General features: G+C 35.6%; 1 protein-coding gene across 4 annotated transcripts in view; it reads left to right on the forward strand.

The window, feature by feature from the left end:
• Window positions 1-509: 509 nt before the first annotated feature.
• LOC116289685 (uncharacterized) overlaps window positions 510-16,761 on the forward strand; it is a 20,305-nt gene continuing 4,053 nt past the window's right edge. Inside the window, exons 1-9 of one of the 4 annotated variants that reach the window (XR_016120294.1) lie at window positions 510-667; window positions 2,599-2,723; window positions 5,761-5,796; window positions 8,014-8,079; window positions 10,882-11,228; window positions 11,429-11,566; window positions 11,849-11,899; window positions 12,314-12,395; window positions 13,667-14,431. Coding sequence is in view for 2 of the 4 variants with exons in the window: in XM_089033251.1 (XP_088889377.1) it covers window positions 2,621-2,723; window positions 5,761-5,796; window positions 8,014-8,079; window positions 10,882-11,228; window positions 11,429-11,566; window positions 12,314-12,395; window positions 13,667-13,680 (786 nt within the window). In the remaining 2 variants the exon portion in view is untranslated. Of the gene's footprint in view, window positions 668-2,598; window positions 2,724-5,760; window positions 5,797-8,013; window positions 8,080-10,881; window positions 11,229-11,428; window positions 11,567-11,844; window positions 11,900-12,313; window positions 12,396-13,666; window positions 15,683-16,503; window positions 16,545-16,761 lie in introns of those variants that run through there. The other 3 variants (XM_089033251.1, XM_089033253.1, XM_089033252.1) reach the window with 3 other exon arrangements.

Here is a 16,761-nt window from a genome sequence, read left to right on the forward strand (position 1 = left end):
GCATTTTCTTACCACAACACCAGAAACCCTTGGGCTTGGGTATGTTAATTTTAGGTGCTAAGCAAACTATGCAGAAGTTGTTTACGAACTCTTTACATTCATGCATCGTATATCCAACAGAATACCCTATACTTCGTTTGCAGTACCCAACAGAGCAGCAGTAAGGGACACACCGCGGAATTTCCGTAAATCTGCTGTACCCGCGTTCGTAATTTCCCGGGTAAAACCCGCCAATATACGGCATCAATCGCGAGTCCCCCTTACTGCTGCTAAAATCGATCAATGGTCCGATTTTATTCGATGTGCACCCTCCCTGTAAAAGTTCTGGTTACGGCCCTGATTCTAGGCTTGAGTTTGGATCATATGCTGACGCCATTCCATGTTCGATAAGACGACAGACCATTGAAGAGACCTCGATTTTCTATTTCTTTGACAAACAATTGCCATTGGCGTCATCAATGTTGACACTGACATTATCAGTAGGTTGAAACCTGATACACAGACGCTGTTCGCTTGAGGTCTTCAAAGTTCTCAACGATCTGCTTTTAAGTCGAGCAGTCGTACGTTTTCTTGAGTAAAAATCTCAGCTATTTATATTCTATATTGTACAAGGAACTCTCTAAGACTTCTTCGCTCAAACCAGTTGTCTTTTACTCTACAAGAAAAGGTAATTCCCCACAATGACTACACAAACAATTGCTCCTCGCTTCTGCGCCAGAAGAAAACACCAACGTGTGAATTGTAAGCTAGTTGCGTCGGTATCAATTATTTTATTGACTCGTTTCTTTTACTGCTAATTAAACTTCTTTCATGCCTGAATTTTAATAGAATCATTTAAAGTTTTCTACTTCCGTATTTTTGTCGCCATGTTAATCGAAAGCACGAAAAAACATATAGTTTCGTAGTTTCGGGCAAGCAGTTCAAGAAGGAAGAAAGTACAATAGCTAGTGTTCATTTATCGCATGTAAATTCATAAACCGCCTAACATAAAAACTAATTCGATAAACACATAAACGCAAGTAAGTCAAGTAATAATGTTTTAACGACGGTGGCACGAACGTGTGTAAACGAACGAACCTAGTTGCTATGCCAACGCATTTGTTTTGACTTTGTTTTGGCAAATCAGTAACATAATTTTAGCTTAGTGATGACCTTTCGACTCTTCTTTTCTCATTGCGTGTTTCTTTGCTTTCTTGGCACGTTTTTACTTCACTTACTCTTAATTCGAACTCGGATTTAGCACCATGAATATGGCAGAGGCCATGAAAATTTGAACAAAAAAACGCCCTACGTTTTTCAATATTTTTGGGAGTTGCATTGTGCTATGTCAAACGTGTGACTATTACCTTGGTATTGTGTGTGTAAATGTATCCTATAGTGTACAGTCAATTCAAAAAACGTTGTCGTCGACCGGCTCGAGCCTACGCGACTGGACCGAAAGGAATATGGGTAAAAATCACTGAAGCGGTTAAATATTCGTTCTGAATTAATTGTTCCCGCTAGTAATAAGATAATAATGGCGAGAAACAATCCATCAAATACATGTCTTTGTGTTTAGGGAAAGAAAAACAAAGTAGTTATGATTCAGTTCACAATTTCGAAAACGTGAAGGCATTTAAAAAACGTCTCCTTCAACACTTCCCGCTCGTCTACGGAGGTTCGTGCTGTAAACCAGGCATAACTAGTCACATAAAAGTATGGAGTCAACTCGGCTTCAATGATTGCTACCCAGAGTTCCTTTCGGTCCAGTCGCGTAGGCTTGAGTTAATTTGGTCGACGACAAATTTTTTGAATTGACTGTACGTTTTAGGGATATTTTGGTCTTGGATACGGTAAAAAATTTACGCCGATTTGTCTTATACACAGTTAGGGCTGTTTTAGCATGAGTGGGAAACGTACACGGCACGCCATGCTGTTACATTGAAATGGTTTTCCATAAGTCAGAATGGTTATTGTTGTAGACGGTACGGCATGCTGTAACATTGAAATGGTTTTTCCGTACTGAAAAGATATTGTTGTGCACGGTGCAACATGCCTTAACATTGAAACGGTTTCTTTATAAAAATGGTTATCGTTGTACACGGTGCAACATGTCTTAACATTGATATGGTTTCCTCATAAGAATGGTTATTTTTGTACACGGTTCAACATGCCTTAACACTAAATTGGTTTCCCATAAGAATGGCAATTGTATGAGTGGGAAATGTACGGTACTCTTACACAGCACATAATACGACATAGTTCTTTCCTGAGTTCAATAAACATGATGCATTGTGGTCTAGGTTCGGTACAAACAACATCATATACGGCAAGATAAACAAAAGATGTTTGTATCCACGCTAGACCACAATGCAGCATGTTCGCTATCTCAGAAAAAGTCTGTGCTGTAACATTGAAATGGCTTCCAATCATTGTATCGCTACCCAATCATACGAAAACCCCTCTATTGTCAAATGGTTGTTGTTGGTTAAGGGTCCAAAACTAACTTCATTCAAATCACATATAAAGTTAGTGCAAAATCCCCGCACCACATCCTCGAGGTCCATACTGCCCTCTATATTTCATCAACACTCTTTTATTTTTTTATGTTTTTTTTAGTGTTTTGAAGAAGAATATCACAATGGCAACCATTCCACTTATGTACTGCTTTCAGGTTTTAGCACTTCTCTTCTTCCTTAATACTGAAAGCGTGTTGTCACAATCGCTGAACACCACTACTTTGCGTACGTAATTTGTTTAATATTACTGTCAAATGCAATTTTAGCTGTGACTGAAAAATTAGCTATATACTATATGCTCTATGCTCTATGCTCTATGCTCTATGCTCTATGCTCTATGCTTTATGCTCTATGCTCTATGCTCTATGCTCTATGCTCTATGCTCTATGCTCTATTCTCTATTCTCTATGCTCTATGCTCTATGCTCTATGCTCTATGCTCTATGCTCTATGCTCTATGCTCTATGCTCTATGCTCTATGCTCTATGCTCTATGCTATATGCTATATGCTATACACGAGAGAGAATTTGTTCCTCTCATGAGAGTTGTGTGTATAGAATATTTGAAAGTACTTGTAGAGGGTATATATGGAGGATAACCTGCCCCAAAGAGTGTATGATGCAGAATGAAACGCTGTGTGGTTAGTTTTTTAAAATACTTTTTTGTTTTCGAGAAAAATGGAAAAGAAAATTTGAGCTCCAGGGACGCTTCTCGCTATCAAACTATGGCTCAATATTACTTGCGTTCACTTGGTTCGCGTAGCAAAACTCTCATTCCAAATAGCCTTATAATACTTTCTGCTCAAAGTACAGCTCTTCTTCTCTCAATTAGAGTAATTTTTCAAAAATCGGACAATTCAAAACATTTTAGCACAATAAAAAGCGAAGGCCGCTGTGTTAGAGTGCTCGTGCGTACATCTCAAAAACTGCGAGTTTCATCATTCGAGCCATCTCTCTAAATCTTATAAAATTACAGTCAAGAGCTATTAACAAGAGAAAATGAACTAAGAGAAGGAATCCCCCCTATATAGCCTTGTAACCATCGTTTGACGCTATTTTTAAACCATTTGTTTTTCTGCACGCGCATTTACTGCGCGCGCTCTACGCTGTTTGCTTATGTTTTTGGGGTTTTTTCGTTATTTCGACTCTGCCCTGAATACGAATGTGCACGTCGAAAGCTTGGTAAATACGACAGGAAATCGAAGTAGTAATTTGTTCAACTTTCTGGAGTATGTTTACATTTATTTTCCAAAGCTTTCGACCTACATCGTCATCTTGAGGGCAGATTTGACCATTTGAACATAAGAAAAGCACAAGAAAACGTTAGCAAACAGCGTAGAGCGCGCGCGTAGTATGCGCGAGCAGAAAATCAAACGATCAAATAAATGATATCATTGGATGATATTTTTAGGATAGATTCTAAAAATAGCACCAAAGTGTACACATGATGGGGCACGGGGATTCCTTCTATTAGTTCATATTCTCTTGCTATTGGGAAACTGCTCTTTTGAACCACAGCCTTTCATTCTGCAACATATACTACTTAAATCCAAAAGTAGAGCAAATTCGAAAATTTGAGTCTTGCCGCCGTATGTTAGATTCTTACAGTTATACGCTTTTAAGGTGACTTACTGCCTACTTTTGAATGTTCGATTTGAGCCCACGATGTGCGCGTGCTCAACAACCGCTGAAAAATCTATACAAGATTTTATTGAAGAACCACACGCGCTTTGAGCTTCAACAGGGCAAAACCCTCAAATTTTGCACGGGACTCTCTATTTTTTAATAGCTCATTCAAAAAAGCTCCTAAAAATGTTGGTTATATCAACTTTTTAGAAAAGTTAATTATTTAAATACATGAACGACAAAATATGACAAATCAATGTATTTCTTTGTCTTTTTGTCAAAAATATCCACATCATATTGTAGGATGATTGACTAGCCGTGATTCGTGCAATCATAGAGTCTGAAAATTAATATTATCTTATGGATCTCAATTTTTTTCTGATAACTTCCAATTGCGCAATTTTTGCTCCAAAAGCTCGTGCGTAGGCTTCCATTAAATGCTGATTATCTCGAAAACAAGCTCGGGACACCCCATTTTTCTTTTCATATTTGGAATCAGCATTAAATTTCACTTTAAAATAATGTAGTCTTAACAAAGTTTAAAATTTTTTCCAAAAGTAGACAGTCACTTTAAAGCCTCTAACCATTATGTAAAATAAAAGATTAATGTTGGTAAAATACTATCTACTCAGGTTATAGAAATAATAGAGAATTGAACTTTGGATACTAAGTAAAACTGTTACAGTGTGACTACACCAACCAGGCCACGCAGACAAATTTCCATAAAAATTAGCCAATCACGATTGAGTATTTGAACAATAGAATGTGTACAAACTGAATAGTGCATTCCAAGACCAAAGGACATTGTTTGTCTTGTTAATTTGAAATAAAAAGTAAATATACAGCAATTAACTCTCTACGTGTAGTTAGTATATTGTTTCAGATGGAATACAATAAAAATAGATTTAATAATTATTATTAATTCTACTTCAGACAATGTCACTATGACCCGCAATGCACTTCGGTCTTGGAATGCACTATTCAGTTTGCAGTATTCAGTATTCAACCTTTTTTGAAATAGTTGTATTTTACTTTATACGTGTGTGTGTGTGTGTGATCAGGAGTAAACAGAAAGCAGTTTAAAACCCTGCATTCATGCAAATCATCATTATTCGGCGTCAAAGACGTCATGATTTGCTTTAAAATTTGTTTGAGTGGCCTTGGTTAATGTAGTCGTACTGTAAGCATACTTTGAGCTTTCATTGTTATCAAGACTCCAGTGGAGTTGAAAGCTCACAGTATGCTTAATAGTTTTGCTTAGTGTATCTAAAGTTTAATTCACTTTTTTTTAAATACATTATTGTTTCGTATCATTTATTGTTTTGTGTATGCTTGTCGGCCGAATGTGTAAAAACTCCATTTTCGAATGCGTACAACACCGCTGTACTTTCAGACTCATTTTAAAAATATATTTAAGTAAAGATTGTAGAAATTCAACACGACCTGCACTGGAGCATGTTTATGTTCTACACAAATTTGAAGCTTACCCTGCGCAACAGAAATCGTAACTGGAGTGTTAAAAAAAACACATTCATAAATGTGGGCAGCATGAAATTCCCCGTGTTAAAAAGGACATCACCAGATCTAGATTATCCTCCTCCTCCTCCTCATCATCATCATCATCTTTATCATCAACAGCAACACCTAATGTTACGACCACCGCTCCAACAACAGGTATTATTATTATTATTATTATTATTGTTATTATTATTATTATTATCATTATTATTATTATCATGGCAGCATATACAACATGATGCCGATAGTATATACGATCAGTCGGGCAGCATATAAGGCTGTGACCGACTAAACGGCAGCCTGTACAAAATAAATGAATGAATAAATATATTTTATAACACTCATTAATAATTCATAAGCTTATGGTCCAATTGAAGCCACCATACACGTCACGTGCATGAACCTTTATACCCGATAAAGTCCTCTTCATTAGTATTCAAGTGATTTTATATAAAGACACATGTGTCTTTATATAAAGACCACTCGAATACTATAAGGATGACTTCATCAGGGATGAAGTATGCATCCAAGCTTAGATGAAGACATAGAGCTTCATCAAGGTCATAGTCAATCCTAAAGATCTTTGACTAACGTGCCTGTCTTTCCCTTGGCACGCAATATCCAACGTGTGGGAGCTTCTATTGAATCTGGTTGCGCATGCCCGTGACGTCAAATCTCTATCGAAGTATAAAAATCCATGTTCGTGACGTGTATGGTGGCTCCAGTTGAACCAAAATCTTATGAATTGTTCATGAGTGTTTTAAGCAGTTCAAAAAACTCGTAGATCGTGTTTTATCAGGTATAAAAGCACGAGACTACGCCTTGTGCTTTTATACCTGATAAAACACTCCTACTCGCATCGTTTTTTAAACACTAAATAATGATAATAATATAAAAAACTAATTACAAAATTATCATCATCATCATCATCATCATCATCATCATTATTATTATTATTATCTTTTTTAAAAAATTGGTTCAATTTTGCTTACAAAATCCTTAGTTTACTGAGTCCAATCCATGGGCCTTGGGAAAACGAGAATATATTACAATACGGGGTAAAATTATAAAAAAAAGAATCAAGTAATCATGAGAGTTTTTCTAATGATGTGTGCAGTTCCAAGGAGAGCGACCTTCTGTACTTCTGTGATAGAGATGTCCCCTTTTAAATGGTTGACATATTGTTCTAGTCCTTTGTGAATTAACCCCAGTGCCCAAGGTGCATTGTGGGAAATAAAAAGTAAATATACAGCAATTAACTCTCTACTTATAGTTAGTATATTGTTTCAGATGGAATACACTAAAAATAGAATAAATAATTATCATTAATCCTACTTCAGACAATGTCACTATGACCCACAATGCACATCGGTCTTGGAATGCACTATTCAGTATGCAGTATTCAGTATTCAACCTTTTTTCGAAATAGCTGTATTTTACTTTATACGTGTGTGTGTGTGTGTGTGTGATCAGGAGTAAACAGAAAACAGTTTAAAACCTTGCATTCATGCATATCATCATTATTCGGTATCAAAAAATGTGGTTAATGTAGTCGTACTGTAAGCATACTTTGAGCTTTCATTGTTATCAAGACTCCAGTGGAGTTGAAAGCTCACAGTATGCTTAATAAAAAGAGATAACTAGCTAAAAACTAGTATGCTTAATAGTTTTGCTTAGCTGGTGTATTTAAAGTTTAATTCGCTTTTTTAAAATATATTATTATTTAGTATCATTTATTGTTTTGTGTATGCTTGTCGGGCGTATATGTGTAAAAACTACATTTTCGAATGCGTACAATACCGCTGTACTTTCAGACTCATTTACTCAGGGTTAGCCTTATATTCATGTCTAAATATTCACAAAAAAATACCGAAGGTAAAGTAAAGATCGTAGAACTTCAGCACGACCTCCAATGGAACACATGAATATATTCTGCACAAAGTCAAGGCTAACCCTGAGCAACAGAGAACTCGTAACTGGAGTATTAAAAAACGTATTCATAAATGTGGGCAGTATGAAATTCCCCGTGTGACATTTTTTCTACATTTTTACAACTATCCAATCAGCGATATCCTTCTTAAAAGGAATGTAACAACTTTTAGGCATCATCCAATCAGAACACACGATATAATTGATGTGATTTAGTTTTTCAGTAGTTCCCATGACAAAGCTAAAAATAGAACTCCTAATATAACGATTGTCGTGATTGGATAACGCATTAAATAAAGTTTGAAAAATGTTGAAAAAATGTCAAAAAAACCTCGAAGTGTTCATGGTTAGAGTATCCGCAATGTAAAAAGGACATCACCAGATCTAGATTATCCTCCTCCTACTCTTCCTCCTTATCATCATCATTATCATCATCATCTACAGTTAATACTACGAACAACACTGCGACAACTATTTCATCAACACCATCAACATCACCATCACCTACAGGTATTATTATTATTATTATTATTATTATTATTATCATTATTATTATTATTATCATCATTACTATTATTGTTGTTATTGTTATTATTATTATTATTATTGTTATTATTATTATATTTTTTATTTTCAACCTATTATATATTTTGCTGTAGAAACAAAATCTGGGATAACCCTGACTTAATGAAGTTTTAAATTTGGCGCTACAACTAAATGTGAAAAAAAAAAGTATGATTAATGTTTTTAGTATCTTTCATGTACTTAAATGTAAAAGATTCAAGTAGCTAATCGTAAATTGCCTATATATAGCGAGATTTACGATCGATGGAATTTGGAAAACATAATAAAGTTTACATTATTATTATTATATTATTTCTATTATTATTATTATTATTATCTTTATGTTACAATTTGCTTCAATTTAGCTTAAATTCTTAGTTTACCGAGTCCAATCCATGGGCCTCGGGAAAACAAGAGTATATTTACAATACAGGGTAAAATAAAATAAAGAAATTAAGTAATCATGAGAGTATTTCTAATGATATGTGCAGTTCCAAGGAGAGCGATCTTCTGTACTTCTGTAATAGAGATGTCCCCTTTTAAATGGTTGACATATTGTTCTAGTCCTTTGTGAATTAACCCCAGTGCCCCAGTGACAAAAGTTATGGTTTTTGTTTCCATACCGGTCCCACATTTTTAAATTTCTATTTCTAGATCTTTGTACTTTTAGACTTAATTTAGGGGCACATTTCGTTCTGCTGGGATTGACACGTCTATCAGAGGACATATTTTCTCTACTTTGTTCTTGACTATAATGTCGGGACTATTAGCTGTGATGGTTCTGTCCGTTTATACTTGCATGTCCCAGGATTGTTGCTGTGTCGTTGTACATTACATTTTCAGGTTCATGTTCATACCATTTTCTGCAGAAGGTAAATTCACATTGCTTGCAAAGTTTCCAGTGAACGTGCCCCAACTTTGTTACTTTGTTGTGTCTTTCTATGTATTCCTTCTTTGCAAGAACCTTCTTTTTGAAGACCAAGGGCGGATCCAGGGGGTGGGGGGGGGGGGGCAAAGGGGGGGGGGCTTCAGTAGAGAAAAACGATGCTTTTTTATATTGTTTTCCGTTGTGTTGACGGAAGAAACTCAATTAGCTCCCCCTAAGCTCAATTAGCCCCCCCCCCCCCCCCCCCTGGCTGGATCCGCCCTTGAGGACATCCAGATATATGGTCGATAGTCTCGTCGTAATCATCGCATGTTCTGCATTTAGTATTTTAAAATATCTTTTCCCATGTTCTTATTCTCATAAAACCTTGTAGGCAGCGTCTGGTCTTGTGCTGCTATAATAAGCCCCTCTGTCTCTGACTTCAAACCTGTTCCTTTTAACTAACTGTGTGTTCTCTGTTTGTCGACATCTGCTTTGTTTTCTTAATTGCCTGATGTATTGGCCATGAAGGGGTTTAGATCACTCTCATTTTTCACATTGTTTCATTTGCAGATGATCTTTGTAGGTGCTCTTTATCCTTTTTGTTTTCTCAATTATGGAAATATCGTTTTTGCTTGGTAAAGATTCATTTAGCACATCTGTTTCGCCACATTCGGTCTTGAATCTTTTACTTTCTCTGTGTATGGAGTACATCTTTTTGTTGTTCTCGTGCTTAGAGATTAGACGCACGAGGCAATCTTGGGTTTCTTTCAGGTAAATGTCTCATTGTAGACCGATACATAGTTGAGATAGTTGTTTCTGCGACGTTTTACCTTCCTCACTTGTCCATCTCACGCTCTTACCCTCGTCTTCATCTCTTACCTCCTAAGAACCTCATTCTTCCAAACTGGTGTCTTTGTCATCAGTTATTCGCATCATCTAGCTTGATCTCCTTTTCTGATAATCGTTTTTCTCTCTCGATATCTCTTCTTACATTTGCGAGTTTGTTATAGTCAACATTCATTCTAGTACTTGGGTTCTTTTCTCTCCATTACTGATAAGCCTCTTTGGTGATTAACTGGTGGAATGGATTTAATGATGCTGTATAGTACGCTTCCACGACTTGTTTATACTCCTCTCTTGTCCACTTTTTCCTTATCTTTCTTTGCAATTATCTGGTTTCTCGTTCTGTGTCCAATGGTCCATTGTGAGACGTCTCGTTAGGGTTATCATTTGAACATGGTTGAGTGGTGTTCGTTCCAGAAGCTGACTTTTCGTTCTGGACCTGGTTCCTCGCCGAGGAACGCGCAGTCCTTGTTGATCCCCAAGACGAGCGATTTAGTTTCTATTCGTTTTTTGTTTTTCATTTTTTTGTTTTATCATCATCATCATCATCATTATCATCATTATCATTATTATTATTATTACTATTACAGCTACTACTTCAAACGGTTCATCATCAGGACCATCATCAATAACAGGACTGTAGGCACTAAAAAACGTTGAAACGCTCACTGGGTAGTTGAAACTATTTCTGTATTTAACTTGAATCAGTAGAAGTACAATAAGAAGAATAAGTTCACAGTAAGGTTACTTGGGTAATTTGATCGAATGAATCGATTGAGGTCGAGTGAGGTCGAGTGAGGTTTCTAAACAAAAACAAACAGAATATTACAAACTAATATGAATATAAGGAAAATAATGCACTAGTTACATACCTGACGGTTAAAAGTCCTACATAAATCCATGATACGAAAAAATAAACGAATAATACTACGGATGATTTTGCACGTGTAAAACAAAACTCGAAAGTAAAAAACTACCGCGCAGGCCTGGGTCTGATTTACCTTTTTTGGTAATTTATGTTAATTCGTTGTTTCAAGGACCAACAACAACAGGACTACCAACAACAGCAGCATCAACAGGAGCATTATTAACAGGACCACCAACAACAGGAGCAACATCAACAGGAGTAACATCAACAGGAGCAACATCAACAGGAGCAACATCAACAGGAGCAACATCAACAGTAGCAACATCAACAGTAGCAACATCAACAGTAACAACATCAACAGGAGCAACATCAACAGGAGCAACATCAACAGGAGCACCAACAACAGGAGCAACATCAACAGGAGCAACATCAACAGGAGCACCAACAACAGGAGCAACATCAACAGGAGCAACATCAACAGGAGCACCAACAACAGGAGCAACAACCAAAGGCGAAGTATATATCTAACTTTAATGTCATATTCTCGTTTCACTCTCTGCTCTGCTCTGCTCTGCTCTGCTCTGCTCTGCTCTGCTCTGCTCTGCTCTGCTCTGCTCTGCTCTGCTCTGCTCTGCTCTCGTTTTATAGCACGTTTGCTTCATATATACATGCAAGTTTATTAAAACCCTTAGACGTAATTTCCTTTCTACCTTAAGAATACAAATAAAAGCACTATTACCGCTGCGGGTACTTCAACCCCAAGCGGATTGTCCACGGGAGCGACAATCGGTATTGCTGTTGGAGCTACATTTGGAGTTATTCTGATAGTAGTCTTGGCAGTGCTCATGTACAAGGTGAGTTTATAAGACTTTAGCCTTTAGTTTATTCACACTTGTTGAAAATATGTAATTAGATATTACAAGGGGAAGTATGAAATCAATAAAGAAATCGATGATAGATATGAATTTGTAGAAATAATATGCAGAGAGATGTAGGTCCTAGGTCGGTGGTCAAAGTAATTGGCCGTCACCTTATGATAGACTATTTCAACAATGTGTCGCCCATTTTGAATCGGAAGGCAATATGGGTCCTTCAGAGATGCAAATATACAATTATACAAAGTTTTTTTTTTACAGCAATGACGTCGATTGACATTAATAGTTTACAACAAGACAGTTTGACAAGAGGTGAATTAAAAAATGGACAGTTCTACAACTGAGGATGTGTCTCAAAGATCGTGGGGTCGTCATTTCAGCATATTTGTTTTATTATGCCCCTGGACGCCCCATAGTGCTTGTGTTTCAAAACTGAGGCATTGTTAAGACGTAGCTGAAAAAAGTTTGTGTTTTTCGATGTTAGGAGCAATCTTTTCACGGCAAATTGATCTCTAAAACAAAACCATCACTCCAAAACAGGGCTCTTACGTGAGGTTTAACACACAACATTCAGCTCACATGTTTGCTTTAACCGAGCGAACCGGAGAACCCGGAGAAAATAATCTAGTGGCAGGGCATGACAAATTACTTTAATTTCTACTTTCGTATGTGTGTGTGCTTCTTTTCTACGATCGAAACTCTTTTCTTATTGTTTGTAATTTGAAGCGTGTTGGTAAGAAATCAAGGAAAGTAAACATAACAGCAGAAAACCCTGGTGCTAACGAAGAGAATGAACTAAAAAACAAAGGTTTGATTTCAGAAAGATATGTTAGCATGACATCAACACATCATCTTATCATCATCTTATCATCATTAATCATATATCATCAATTTGCAATCATCATCATCATCACTTAATTTAACAACATCAAAAACATTTCATTATCGTTATCGTTACATTTTCCATTATCATCATCTTCTTCTTCTTCATCATCATCATTATCATTATCAATATCGTTATCGTTATCGTTACATTTTCCATCATCATCATCTTCTTCTTCATCATCATCATCATTATCATTATCATTATCACTATCCGGCACTATCATTATCATTATCATTATCATTATCATTATCATTATCATTATCATTATCATTATCATTATCATTATCATTATCATTATCACTATCCGGCACTATCATTATCATTATCATTATCATTATCATTATCATTATCATTATCATTATCATTATCATTATCATTATCATTATCATATCATTATCATTATCATTATCATATCATTATCATTATCATTATCATTATCATTATCATTATCATTATCATTATCATTATCATTATCATTATCATTATCATTATCATTATCATTATCATTATCATTATCATTATCATTATCATTATCACTATCCGGCACTATCATTATCATTATCATTATCATTATCATTATCATTATCATTATCAATATCCGGCACTATCATTATCATTATCATTATCATTATCATTATCATTATCATTATCATTATCATTATCATTATCATTATCATTATCATTGTCATCATCATCATCATCATCATCATTATCATTATCATTATCATTATCATTATCATTATCATTGTCATTGTCATTATCATTATTATTATCATCATCATCATTATCATTATCATTATATCATTATCACTATCATTATCATCGTCATTATCATCGTCATTATCATCGTCATTATCATCGTCATTATTATCGTCATCGTGATTATCATCGTCATCGTCATCATTATCATTATCATCATCATTATCATTATCATCTTTGTCATCATCTTCGTCCATCATCACCATTATCATGATTACAGAAAGTTTTTTCCGATGCAGGAAATCAATCTCTTTAATTTTTTCTTTTTTCTTTTTATTTCTTTCTTTCTTTTATCTTTTATCTTTTTATTTTATTGTCCTTTCTTTTTCCTTTCCTAAGTTTGTTGCCGCCTCTATCCTAGTTATCTCTTTAAAATGCTTTATAATAAAAACGTATGGTTTCATTTAACTCACACATTTATCTCTCTCCTACAGGTGACGCGACTTAGAACGCCAACCCTATACCTGTCAAAAACAGACGAAAACTTCGTTAGCTTCCGTGTTTGAAGCATAGGGGAAAAACTCAAACTAGACAGTTTTATAGTGTAGGTAGACATATATAACTCAACAATGAAAATCGTTTTCGCATGCGTCAGATTGTCCAAGAATATACGATCTCGTATCCAGAGTCCTTATTTCTTACTGCGCATGCTCGACGAAATGATTTCGTCAAGTATGCGCAGCAAAGAATAAAGGCTCTGATTAAAAGATCGGGTTTTTAGGGGGAAATATTTTACTAAAACATTAGAAACGTTCTACATACAATAAAAACAAACCATGCAAAGGCATTGTTCAAAAGATTTCTAAAAAAATCTAATTTTAAGAAATGAGCTTTAGAGACCTTTTTCCGCTTGTGTGTAATTTTTTCTCATTTCAGAAGACGAGTTTGTCTTATGGTGCGCAACTGTTAAACAAAAAGAATAATGCTCTAGGGAATGACATTTGATCCAAAACCATAACTTTTTAGTTTGAATTGGTATGTAGCCGTCATATACTGTATTTCTTAAGAGTGGAGGAAAACCTGAGGAACTGTGCTGAAAAATCTCGAATCAAGGGAGAAACCTAAAGATGATTCCAAGTCTAGGGAGAGTTTGGTTCCCAAACAGAAGCCGAATCACTGACATATTACTTGTGTGCAATAGTCTATGCTGTATAAAGTAAATTGAAGTGAATTTCAGTAAATATACAGTTTTTCTTAAATCTTCTGACTTGGTATAAATATCAGAAATTTCTTTGTGTATAACTTTACCATACTACAGTCAAACCAGCTCTTGCCTTCCTATCAAGGTTCAAAGATTTATTCATTATTGGAAATTTGATTTCCATACTGCTTTGAAGTGCCGTGCTTTAAATGATGAAACGAACGTTGTAAATTTCAATCCCGGTCTTTGCCTCAAAACATCAAAATGTTCATTTGTAAAAGGAAATTTTTTGAACGAATTAAAACTGCACACCAAACAACTTAGGCCCCGTCCACACGTATCCGGAAATTTGTGTATCCGCAAATTTTTTTTTGCGGATACGGGTTGCGTCCACACGTGTCCGGAAGTTTTTTTATCCGTATCCGGAAATTTTCGAAAACGGTCTCCAGAGTGGACATTTTCGAATACGCTGCGAATACGGATACGTGTGGACGGTCGTATCCGCAAATTTTGGAATACACTGACGTAAACACGATTTTGCGCATGCTCAATAAGAAAAACTATCCGTCAAAGGGACTAGGCACTATTTACTTATTAGTTTCGCCATATATTAAACTGGAAATATAATAACTGAAAAAAATACTGTGATATATATGACAGGGTGACCGCAACAGCGTTAAGCCAATTACTGCGGGCCCAAATAATGTCTTAAATGAAACTTAGTGCATAAAGATAATTTAAGTAGATATATTGACACATTTGAATCAAATAACTAATAACAGGAGGTAGCAAGAGTGAGGCTTCTGCAAGAGTTACATTTTAAACAAACTGTTTTAAAAGTACGTGGGTCGTAACAGTTGTAACTGTCCAGTGACGTTACGTAGTAACTTAACATGGCGCGTTTAAATATGTTGAGTTTGTCCATGTTCAGATTTAGTTCATCATCGAGAGCGTTCCATATTCTAGTTGTCCTGATGAGGTAGGATTTCTTGTACGTAGAGGTCTTGCACTGACGTACTGCGTACTTGACAACATTACTGTTTGATGATCTCGTTGGTCTTGTTAGCGTGCATCAGGGCGGATCAAGAAATTTCCGGATACGTGTGGACAGTGAAAACGATTCGAAAACGATTCGAATACGCTGCGTGTGGACACGAACATTTTCGTATCCGATAAAAAAAGTTTGCGGATACAAACATTTCCGGATACGTGTGGACGGGGCCTTAAAAACCGGTCAGCTACAATTGTTGAGTTATTTTAGCTTTGTACGAATCTGTGAAGAACTAAAACGCATGAGCTGGTTTTGACTGTAAGTGTTTCATTTGTAGCAGATAAGATTTACTCTATAATTCATTAGGGCCCCTCTGGATACCAGCTTTCAGCTGAATGGGCCACCTTGTTTAAATAAAGGTTCCATGACCATAAAAAATTAATGGAGAAAATTTGTACCAATTTGTATTTTTCTCTGTTTTTTTGTTTTGTTTTGTTTTGTTTTGTTTTGTTTTGTTTTGTTTTGTTTTGTTTTGTTTGCTTGTTTCGGCTTGTTTGCTTGTTTGTATGTTTCTTTCTTTCTTTCTTCCTTCCTTCCTTTTTTAAGTTATGAAGGTTTATACTTCCAATATGTTAATGATGACGTCAGGTAAGGTATTTGAGTGTTTTTGTTGTAACGAGTAATACTATGTTGGCCATTTTGAAAATACGAATTTAAAAAAGCTTTCATGTTAACTATTAGTAAAATAATGATGCTTTTTAAATATTGTTTCTATGAACCAGTTCGATTTTGTATATTTAATTCAGCCCTAATAGACGTCACACTTATTAGCATATTGGAAGTATAAACCTTCATAACTTACAGACGCATCACTCAAATCAAGAAATATTTTACCATTCAACTATTTACTTCATGTAGAATCAGAACTGAAAGTATTGTCGAAGGGTTCATGTGCAATTTAAAAAGTGCATTTCGACGAGTCCGACTACGGACCCGCGCATCACCACCTCAACCAATTCTCGGTGCTGGCCAGGAGGAACGCAGGCTCCGGGGACGAGATTAAAAACAGCACAGATGTTTTTAAACTAGGATATTTGAAAAATTAATATATGTTATTCTTACTTTGGAAACCTTTCCAGCTTCTTGTCCCTCATCTACTCTACGTCTTCCTTGGTTTGTGGTAAGTCCATAAAGTAATCCAAAAGACACGAGAGATGTTTAGATTTGACCTCAGTATATATGACGTATGACAATATGTTGAGGAAACTTTAAAATTTGAAAAATTTTAAACAGACCATTTATAATTTACTTTATAGAAGGATAAGGACCTTTTAGATTGTATTAATGTTATTTGCTAGTTAAAGAAGCTGGATGTATACCTGTTTTTTTTGGAAGTT

This window comes from Actinia tenebrosa, unplaced genomic scaffold (assembly GCF_029948245.1).
Source record: "Actinia tenebrosa isolate PJP-AT-01 unplaced genomic scaffold, QUT_ActTen_1.0 PGA_scaffold1__47_contigs__length_23844297, whole genome shotgun sequence".
NCBI classification, from domain to species: domain Eukaryota; kingdom Metazoa; phylum Cnidaria; class Anthozoa; order Actiniaria; family Actiniidae; genus Actinia; species Actinia tenebrosa.